This window comes from Andrographis paniculata, unplaced genomic scaffold (genome assembly GCF_009805555.1).
Source record: "Andrographis paniculata isolate CXL003 unplaced genomic scaffold, ASM980555v1 Contig79END, whole genome shotgun sequence".
In the NCBI taxonomy this organism is placed as follows: Eukaryota; Viridiplantae; Streptophyta; class Magnoliopsida; order Lamiales; family Acanthaceae; genus Andrographis; species Andrographis paniculata.
In genome coordinates, this window is record NW_026137616.1 from 4,210,689 (window position 1) to 4,222,453 (window position 11,765).

At 29.8% G+C, this 11,765-nt stretch overlaps 1 protein-coding gene across 1 annotated transcript; it reads left to right on the forward strand.

Annotated features, from left to right (window-relative positions):
* Positions 1–945: 945 nt before the first annotated feature.
* LOC127240764 (glycosyltransferase BC10-like) lies at positions 946–4,910 on the forward strand. Its single transcript, XM_051259616.1, has 11 exons — positions 946–1,813; positions 2,291–2,407; positions 2,602–2,702; positions 3,110–3,181; positions 3,396–3,477; positions 3,600–3,680; positions 3,839–3,877; positions 4,086–4,151; positions 4,260–4,409; positions 4,475–4,603; positions 4,702–4,910. The coding sequence occupies exons 1-11, from the start codon at positions 1,508–1,510 to the stop codon at positions 4,717–4,719; spliced, it is 1,161 nt and encodes a 386-aa protein (XP_051115573.1). The 5' UTR covers positions 946–1,507; the 3' UTR covers positions 4,720–4,910.
* The last annotated feature ends 6,855 nt before the right edge of the window (positions 4,911–11,765 follow it).

Below are 11,765 nucleotides of genomic sequence, written 5' to 3' on the forward strand. Positions count from 1 at the left end.
TTTATTTTAAAATTTATTTTTTATACAAGAATTAAACATATTAACATACCCAATGTAAAATTTAAATTTTAAACCATTCAGCTATATAAATAAATATGTATTCATTTGTTTTTATATATAATTATTCATTTTAAAAATATTTAATCTTCAAAAGCGGATTAGGCCGGACGATTTTCTACCCTGCCGAATAGTTCGATTTTTTGTTTTTCAAACTTATTTTTGAGACCTAGACATGATCTTTTCATACTAAATTTGAATCGAGTTTTCGAACCATGTCTATTTTTCAATTCTGTTTTCAATTATAAATCCAACTATTAGCAAAATATATATGTTATGTATAGAGCAGCTATTAGATACTGACTCAGTACATATATCCAAGATATTATGTTGTATTATATAAAAAAATATGTACTTTACAATTTTATATATTGTACATATATATATATATGTTTATTGTTTCAAAAATTAATAATATATTATATTTAATATGTATTGAATATTGTTTTGAATATGTATTGAAAATGAATAATATATTATATTGTATTATTATTGATATGGTATCTGTTTCATAAAGATAGTAACAGGAACATATCGATTTCCGTCGGCAAACAAACTCAAATCATATATGTTAGCAGAGCTGTATTAATCAAACAGATAAATAAACAATTTAAGACTATTAATAATTATAATGATGTCTTGATGCAACACCAACTTTGAAACAACATATGCACCAAAGCTGACTTATTACCGGAGTTAGCTGCTCAATACTTATCATTCATTATTATTATTATTATTATCTAACAAAATCAATGAATGGGTTAATAATGCTAAATAAACATATTTGGAGGGTAGATGAGAGCCGTTGATAAGATGAGATCCGTGCAGTGAACGGTGGGGATTCTCTGGGACTCGGGATCCCTGGAGCCGCCTCGCCAAGATGCAGAGGTGTGATGCGTGGATTAGAAAAATGGAAGATTGGATGACTATGGAAGTCAAAAGGTGAAGTTGTAGTGGGAGGATGGAAGGCGAAACAAGCAAGGAAGGTGTGATCTGCCTATACCAGCTGAGATGGACCGCTAGGAAGACCCCACCGCTCGCCACTTGTACGTCCGCTCATTTCTGCCCTCAGTCCCGCTCAAATCTTCTTCTTCGCGATCCAGCCTCTGCCTAAATTTCTTGTAAGTATTTATGAGCGGTGGGATGAGATTTGTTACTTGTCGCGGCGTTCTCGAAGTAGTCTCGCGCGCTGCCGTTCCCTTTTCGTTTTATTCGCCTATCAATTATCGATGCTGCTGTTGCTACTCCTGCAGTTTCCTGGAAACCCGTGCGGTTTGAAGTTAGTTTAAGCTCTTAATTTGTAATTTTGTGGATCTGTTTGTGTTTCGGTGTGGGGAAGAGTTTGAATTCAACCTAGAGCAGGAACTTATGAATGTGGGTAATGGATAGAGTGTGTAATAATGTGCTGAGTGAAGATGAATTCTGAGAGTGAAGCTGATTCGGGCAGTGAATGCGGGAAATTTGCGATGTGATTGGAAATGGTAGGCAAGTGAAACGAAGTATCAGCTTCGACTCGATGAAGCGGAGGTCGAATTCGCAGAAATTTCAATTTCATCACCGATGGAAGAGAAAACTGCTTGCGGCGCTGTTGCTAGGGTTTTGTTTCGCGACTTTTCTGTTGATGGAATCTCCACCCGCCATAATCAAAGTGTTGACGTCGGTCTCCCCTTCGTTGATTCAGAAGCCTAAAATTGCATTTCTCTTTATCGCGAGAAATCGAGTTCCGCTCGACATTGTCTGGGATAAGTTTTTCAAGGTACCAAATATCACAATACTTAACCGATTTCTTCAATAACGGTGCTGCAATTATCATAGAGCCATTAATAGCTTGCCATTTTTGGGTATGTTTTTCCCCAAATTATTTGTTCAGCAGCATGAGCATGACATGACAATTGGCATTATGGTCTTGGTGCATCGCCATTTTTAAAATAATTACAGAAGTCTTGCTCCTGGATGCACGAGTGACCTTTCCTAATGCAACTGTGACCTGATCTACAGTTGCTTTCAGTTTTTTGGTATAGAAATGAATGATGTCTTGGACCAGATAAACAATAGTTTTTTATATAATTTGAAGTTTTCAGAGATCCTACTGATATTTGGCACTCTTCACTCATGTTAGGATTATATGTTAAATTCTCGGGTCATTCTGAAGAGTTAATATATTAAACAACCTTCTTTATTCCATCATTGATGGTGGATTCATGTTGACGATATAGTGGTGGCTGTTTTTCAGGGAGATGTTGAGAACAGATTTTCCGTATATGTACATTCGCGGCCAGGGTTCTTGTTGACCATGGCGACAACAAGATCAACATACTTTTTAGACCGTCAAATTAATGATAGTGTACAGGTTTAATCCTTTTAAAATCTCACATTCTTTTTTGTTTGTTTTTCATTTGTGATATTTTTTGGATACCTAACTTCGGTGTTTTTTGATCAACTGTCACTGCTATCTATATATTAAGATTTCTCTGTACTTTCTATTATTCAATTGTTCATCAGTTAGGTTTTGATGACACTAAGCAATGGGTGCTTCATTTCCAGGTAGATTGGGGAGAAGCTAGCATGATCCAGGCTGAACGCAACTTGCTTCGACATGCATTAATGGATAAATTCAACGAACGATTTCTTTTCCTCTCAGACAGGTGAAAACTTAGTCCCATAAAATGTAATCTTTTTCCTTCTTAGCTAGAGGAAAAGTTGGACCCAATCTACGGAAACTATTAGGATTAGGAAGGTAGAGAAATCACAAACCCCAACGTGTGCGCAGAATAGTACCAAAGCAGCAAATAATCGGGAGCACAGCTGGGAGGGCTGTTGTGTCCCTGTTTCAATAGTGAGGCAGAAAAATTAGATTCTCAATATCCTTGAAATCGGAAATTAATGCTGCTCTAATATTAATTCACTTTGCCTTTTGATATGTGGAATAAGCTTTTTTGTTATAGTACTTATGCAAGATTTGTATATTAGCCTCTCAGCTTTCTCTTTTCATCATCAAATTGTAAATGACACCTTCTCTGTGCCTTTTTGTGATTTTCTGGATCTTTTTCAGCTGCATACCTTTATACAATTTCAGCTACACATACAACTATATAATGTCTGCCTCAACTAGCTTTGTCGACAGGTTAGTGGAGTGTTTCCTCATATTTAGTCTAAGCAATATTCAAATATGAAGTTTCTGACATTTGATTACTTCTTGGATTTCTTCTTGAGTAAACATTTTTTCTTGACTTTGCTATACCTTCTACAGTTTTTGCCCTTTTAATGTTCTTGTTATTTATTACCTACTTGAGGAGCTATTTTTACAAACAATTGATATTTTGGTAATCTGGACACAGCTTTGCCGATACAAAAGAAGGCCGATATAATCCGAAAATGCATCCAGTTATTCCTGTTGAAAACTGGCGGAAAGGATCTCAGGTATTATCAGTTAATTTCACATAATTATTTCCTGAAAAGAAAAATAAGTAAAGAATCATGGCAATAATAATATTTGTTGAGTCCGTTTCTACCATGTTTACCTGTGCGTTTCAATGTTTCAGTGGGTTGTTCTGACCCGAAAACATGCGGAGATTGTAGTTAACGATGACACTGTATACCCAATGTTTCAGAGGCATTGCAAGGTGCGTTGTTTTATCTTCATATACACACTTGAGAATCTGATAATACACTTATGATCAACCATTCATACTTTACACATTTATTCACAAACGGCCCGATTATGTAAATCTCATACCACAAGTACTTATGCGATTTCTCTTTTATTTTCCACCCAAAACAGAAGAGATCTTTACCTGAGTTTTGGCGGGACGATCCCTTTGTAAGTGTCCGCTGCATTTCTCCATTATCTATTCTTTACATCCTTTGTTTTTTCTTTAAACATGTATGTTTTCAACTAATATGAAATGTGGATCTGGTAAAGTCAAGTTTTTAATTCATCTTGGAAAGACAGAAAATATCAATTTAATTGTCAAAATAGTCATTGACATGTTCATTTTATTTTCCTTGTGGAATATGATGATATTCAGCCTGCTGATGGATCTAAGGAGCACAACTGTATTCCAGATGAACACTATGTTCAAACCTTGCTTGCTGTAAGCTGATCTCTATTACTCAAATATGGGTGCTATTTGTTTGGACATATTACAATAGTCGGATTGCGAAATTCACTATATGCTTAAATATTGTCGGAATCTTACCAGCAAAAAGGTCTTGAAGGAGAAATCACAAGGAGGTCCTTGACTCATAGCTCCTGGGATCTTTCTTCTTCGAGAGATCCCAAGAGGCGAGGTTGGCATCCTGTAACTTACAGGTTGGCTGATGCTACCCCCGCTCTTATCCAATCCATCAAGGTATGTTCGGCGCTGACATGTCTACTTCAATGCGTACTTGTATTTAGCAAATGGCGTTCTTGCAGAGCATAGATAACATCTACTACGAGACTGAGTATCGAAGGGAATGGTGCAGCAGCAAGGGGGAGTTCTCCAAGTGCTTCCTTTTTGCAAGAAAATTTACACGACCTGCTGCGATACGCCTTCTCAATACGGTGAGTTTGAGTCTGAGTTTGATACCTTCTTTAACTCTAACACGGCCGTGTTGGGAAAATACAATGAGATTAATTTCTTTTTGTCTCTGCTGCTGCAGTCGGATTGGGAGATTTGAAGCAACTATTTTACATAAAGGAGGAGTTGGTTGCATTCTTATTTTGAGCCATCTTTAATTTGTTTTGGTTGTATAATGTTGTAATATGCATGAAAATAAAGGGGCTTTGTGCTTCTGGTCAGCATTTCCATCAGGTAGTGTAATTGAACAGTTTTTTTTTATTCTTATTTTTATTTTTTAAATAATATATGGATATAATTAATAATATATATTTTTTTTTTTAAAAAAAAAAAAGGGAGGGGGTGATTTAGCATGGGATCATTGGGCAGCATTGATGGCCCGTAACATAAAAAATACTAGTAATATGTTTCCTGCAATTTAGGTCACCGATTTATTGTACTGAAAGAAAAGTCGTTAATGTCCTGTTCATTTATTACAAACACAAGCACCCGCATGGAAGTTCATGATTGGTCCGCGTGGTTTGCAAATAATTATAATTATTACTCCCGCTGCACGGTAGAGATAATTAAGAATGTATTAGTGAAAATAATTATCCTTTAATATAAATAATTATAAATTAAGATTAAGATAACTAATTAGTTTAATTAAAATTAAAAAAATATATTAAAAAATTTAAAATAAGATTAAAGTGTATAATCATTTTCTAAGAAAAAGAAAGTAACATGGAACATGAGATAGATAGAAATTGCAACGTAGACATGATACGTGATTAATTAATTAGCAAGGATACTAAAATTAAACAAAAGGAAGCTCACCGACCGAGTAGAGAATAGGATTTGAATATGATAAGATAAGATAGAATAGACCATAGCCAAATTAGGCGGTTAAAACGGGGGTACACTGCATAGCTATCATATTTATTTAAGAATGGACGGTTAGACCATCCGCATTAATGAAATCATCAAAAAGTTTCTCACAATTTTTATTTTATATAATTTATATCAAAATAATTAACAATATTATTAAATTTAAATAAAATTATATTAATATATATATCGTTTTGTAAAAAATAAAATTTTATATAATACAAAAATATAAAAAAAAATAAAAATAAATAACTCAATAAATAATATTTAAAAAAAAAAAAAAAAAAATTGTTGTGGAGTTGCTATGCAGAGCAACCCACAAGCATTTTTTGTTTTCTTTCTAATATATAAATAATGATGTGAATGTGACGTGGAAGTCTAAAAAGAACTCACCGATGCAGATACCTTAAGATGTTTATTAAAGTTATTTTATTTATCATCTTTTTATGCCTTTTGCTTTTTGTGAATTACGGGTGCAATATGCAATAGGCAGTGTGACAGCAGACTTGCTACTATTTATGCAATCGTGAGCGCCTGAATACTCAAAATATTGTGTCCGGAGAAGTGAATAAATAAGACTATTACTTTCTCAAAGATGAAATTCTGAGTGTCTTTGACAAAAAAATAAATTATCGACATTACTGTGACTAGAATTGCTACTACCCTTCAAATTATGAATATTTTTAGCCCCACTTTTTTTTTGTTTGGAGTTGTTTAGGTTTCCAAGGATAGCACATCAATTTCTGACTTTGGGCCATTCACATAGTGCATTCCTAAAGTTATAACGACATATATTATATATTTTATATTATTATTATTATATATTATCGTATATATTATATTGAAATCAATTAAAGTATATATTTACAGTATTACACGATGCTATTTAATTAGCACCGTGGCCTAACCATTTACACGATTTCCTTAACCAACCAACTTAACAAAGTGGGCCCAAGCAACTACCCTAAAAACTACATCAAAATTCGTACTCATATCAAGTGAGCAAACATTTAGTCAATAGAGGGAGTATAATTATATATATATATTTTATGACGTGAATAATATAAAGTGCGCACTGGATAAACTTTCGGTCGAACTTAATACCCTACAAACTAGATTCGACAGACAAGTTACACTAACCAGATGAACCATGTGTGGTAAATGATCTGAAGAGACGGGGTTTGAAGCCATGTTTGGGGTCATTATATTCTCCCACATTTGAGAATGTAATTTCAAAAAAATAAATAAATCAGAATTATGACTTTTATATGTGTAGTCTTATTCCCACCAAAACAAAAACATGTCTACAAAAAGACTTGTTGATAGAACACGTGGTTGGAGATTAAGCCGAGAAGTCTTATTTCCTAAATTAAATATATTATTATTATAAAAATAAAAGTCCAATTAAGAAGAGAAGAAATAGAGCAGAGGGCTGGGGGCACGTGGTATGTGGGGGTAGGGCATTGGACGGGACTAACATATAATACGGCGGTTGAGACCAACGGTTAGTGGTCCTTGTGGCAGTTACCTATTAGTTCCCTCCTACTAACTAACTAACTTTGAATTGAATTGAATTAGTCGTAATAAATTGCTTGTCCCCCCTTACTTTTACACGTGGCGACTAATGAGGAGCTGCTTCGTGTCCACGTGTCGCGCTGTCCTTTTGGTACAAGATTCATTTCGCGTCGGTGGAGTTGGTCGGCTGTACAGACTACAGTTCAACTGTACAAGTACAACACATGGAATGCTCCTGTGCTGTGCTGGGCCACCGCCCAATCCGCGCTTTTCACGCCTAATTTAATTACTTACACAAATTTATTTATTTATTTATTATTTCCCGCGCTTACTCATTTCCATAGTTATTTATTTATTGAGGGTTTGATTTTTGTGTTTTTTACAAATTTTACTTTTTTACTATTTAATTATTTATTTTTTTAAAATTATATTTAATTCTTAAATATTTTATACAAAACACAAATACACTTAGATCAACTCAACACTAGTATCATATCGTCCGTTTTGGATTGAGCTCGTACGCACGGATTTGTTTTTGGATATTCTCTAAAAGGCCCCGTACTAGTAGAGTTCATTTGGGACTTATAAGGTGTGAAATTTTTTTTCACAGCTTTCGACGTGGGACTTGGGTTTACACCCAAATAAAATCAAACATGTATATACTTTTTAATTTTTTTTACTCTTTCCTTCTAATTTTTTAGGATGATTTTAATGTTTTAAGATGTTTTTAATATTTTTTATTTTTATATTTTTATTTATAAATTAATATGTGTAATGAAATATTTGTAATATATAAAAAAATTAAAAAAATATTTTGAAAATGAATATATTTGAGTGAAAATGATAAAAATATACTTTCAGTTGAAATGAATGAAGTATATTATATTAGTAGTTAATTTTATTTTCAAAACAAAATATCAATGTTTATTTAGATATTATATTAAACAAATATTTAAAATTAAAATTTTACTATTTAACACACAATATATATATATATATATGTATAAACTCAAACTCTTAAACAAATACACCGATGTTTAATTGATCTTTATATTTGAGTTTGAGGTTTGATAATAACAAAATTTTAAATTAAAATAACAGTAGATATGAAGTGTTGTTAGGGCAAGTGCAATGGTGTATAATATTTTTACTTTTTGTTTTATTTAATTTTTATAATAGTTATAATTATATTTTTATATTATATAAGATTTTATTTTAATTTTTGTTTTATAGTAAAATTTTTATGTAGAGTGTTGTTAGTATGGTGTATCTTCAGCCAAGAAGATACCCATGTGCACAGGTGAGTATTTGGACTAAAAAACATCAAAAAATTTGATGGGTATCATATTTTTATTTTTCGTTTTATTTAATTTTTATAATAGTTATATTTATATTTTATGTTATATAAATTGTATTTAATTTTTGTTTTATAAAAATTTTATGTGAGGTGTTGTTAAGGCAAATGTAACGATGTATCTTCAGCCAAGAAGATCCACGTTCAGGGTGGACTTAGGGGGAGAGCCCCCCTCACCCCATCTTTTTTTTTAAGTTAAGTCCTCCCTTTGTCCATTGCAAGGCAATATTTATTTTTTCACGTAAATTTGTGAATATTAATATTATAGTATTTAATTATAGTAAAAAAAATAAAAATATATCTATTATTATGGTGTAATATAAAAGTTGAAAATGTATTTATTATATTAGGTATCTAATACAATTACAAAATTAGAAAATTGTAACCTTGTTTTGGGGCGGACTAAAATAAAAAATGGTAACATTTCAATGAGACGGAAAGAGTATATATAATATAATATAAAAATTGATAGAAAAAAATCATAAAAATGTTGAAAATTAAAATTGGATAGATTTTAATTTTAAATCAAAATTATTATTTAATTTGTATAATTTTAATAAATATATATATTTAAAATATCATAATAATATATACTCCCTCGTCCCATAAAATTAGTCCGATTTCTTTTGGGCATGTGGTTTAAGAAATATTGTGTTAGATAATTAATTAGTTTGAATAACGGATGTAATAAAGTGTTATATTAAATATTTTTTATTTGATAAAATGTTAAACTCAAAGTTTAAATATTTTTTATTTTAATTTTTAAATATTGAATTTTTTATTTACTGATAATATTTAAAAATAATAATAATAATTGTATTTATTGTAAAACAATACATGCATTTAGATAAAAAAAATAAAAAATAAAAATGTAATAACTTAAATGTAATTTGTACAATAAAAAATGTAATAAAAAAAATTATATAAATAATACATAAAAATTTTCGAATTTGGTTGTTGTTAGAGATAGTTCATTATGACATACCAAATTTAATACCACATCGTATACGTACGGTACAAAATTTTTGGTATGATATTTTACCGTACCGTACAAATATTTTGGTATACCGAATTTGCGAATAAAAAATACTGAATGATGGAAATAACATGCATACTCGTAAAAAAAATACCGAATAATTTTAAAATTTCGATACAATATGATTTTTTTTGTATGATAACGATATACAATAAGATATTTTCAGTGTATATAGATAATTAAAAAAAAAAAGGTATTTTTGTATATACTGATTATTTGATACAATATCAATATATTTTTTTAATAAATTTAAAAATTTGGTACGGTATACAATATATTTCGATATTTTCGGTATACTATCTCAAACCATCTCTAACTGAATTTTATACACGGTATTAGAATATAATATTTTACGTCAAATATCGAAATTAAAAATAAATTTATAATTTTGCTTTATAAATAAGTTCTATTTTTTATTTTTTTTAACAAAGAAAAAAAAATCAATATCAAATCTCATTTTTAATTAATTTTTCAGCCATAACTTTTTAAATCAAACATCAAATTTTATAATATATTACATTAAAATTTAATTTTAAAATTAAATGAATATTTATTTATATAATATTAAATATTTATTATTTTTATTATTCAAAATTTTAGCCTAACTTCTAAATTTACAATTAACAAATAATAAAACTAAAGATATTAGTAAGTTAATAAAATTAAATTAAATTTTTTTAATTAGAAGTATTATGAGACGGCTAAAAAGGAAAAAGTAAACTAATTTCATGGGACAGATGAAGTAATATTTAAATTCAAATTAAAATCAAATAAATGTGTAATTATGGAAATGAAATAACTTTAATGATTTTTTTTTTTATTAAAAGTAACTTTTTGTCAATTTTAAACAATATAAAAAATATATATATCTATAATATATAATTATTATTTGTCGATATTTTTAAAAATTTTCAACAAAGATATATTGTGCATATTATATTACAATTTAGTGAGTAATGTTTATTTTTAACCAACATCATATCTAGCATAATTTTTAAAATATAAGAACTCGAAAATATAATTACTCGAAAATAAATCAATATATATTTTGATATATGTATAAATTAAATAAAATTGTATTATTTTTTATTTTAAAAAGTTAATCCCCGGCTAAGTTTTGGTTTCGCCCCTGCCCACGTTAGGCTGGGTGAGCATTTTGGACTAAAAAATATTAAAAATCTAATGGGTATCATATTTTTATTTTTTGTCTTATTTAATTGTTATAATAGCTATACTTATATATTTATATTATATAAAATTTTATTATCTTCATAATTATATCTATATTGATATATATATATTTTTTTAAAAATATATATTTTTAATATAAACATATTCTTCTTTTTGAATTGGAAGAAAAAGTATGCTATGACGGAAAGATAATGTGATGTAAAAATGTGGAGATATTTTAGATGAGTATCTTTGTTGCATGTGCACTTATAGTGCTGAATTGTTTTAATTGGTATTGTACTGACACCACACAAATTATTAACAAAAATGAGTATGATTTTAATTAACATAATACATATTGTATTAATTGAAATAAAATGCCGATAGTTTATATTTTATATAGTATACTATATGGACATATTTTTGTATTAATATTAATAATAGTATACATTATATGTATTATCATGTACTGTTAGGGTGTGTTCGCTCACAAAATCTTTACTATTCATCAATTTTTCTTTTTAAAAAAATATCAAATCAATTATTTAATTTTTATCTTTTATATTATGTTAAAAATTAATTTTATATTTATTGAGTGTGGAAAATTTAAAATTAGCGTTTCGGCCCAAAGTGGAGAAGAGAATGGGTCTAGTGGTCGGCCTGGTAGAATTTTGAATCGAACAAAGTTCGGGCCGAACGATGGGGGCCCAGAAGGATTGTCGGATTTGTTTGGTCGGTTAATTGTTTGATAAGCTCATCCAACTAGGATTTTCTTGGTCAATTGGTTGTGAAGGAACCGATTGAGGTTTCCGAATTGGTCGTCAATGATTGCGACTGACTGAGTTGAAACGTCGGCAATAAATGTTGTAATCGAAAACGGGTTGATGCATGATTTTGGTAACCAATTGAGCAGCGGTTTGAGGCAGTTCAGATGGATTTGTATATCAGAGACTCCAATACGATGATGTAGAACATTTTCAATCAACAACAATTTCAGAGAAAATTTCATTAGAATCATTATTTTATATTTTCAGTTGTCTTTGTGTCAATCTTCAGCTTTGTTGAGTACTGTGTTTAGAGATTTAGGACCTCAGGTATTTTTCTATTCAAGTTCAAATTACGATTTTACTTTTTATTGTTGAAATTCACGTATCAACAATATTCAAAACTTATGTCAATACCTATTTATATCTCATATTATTCA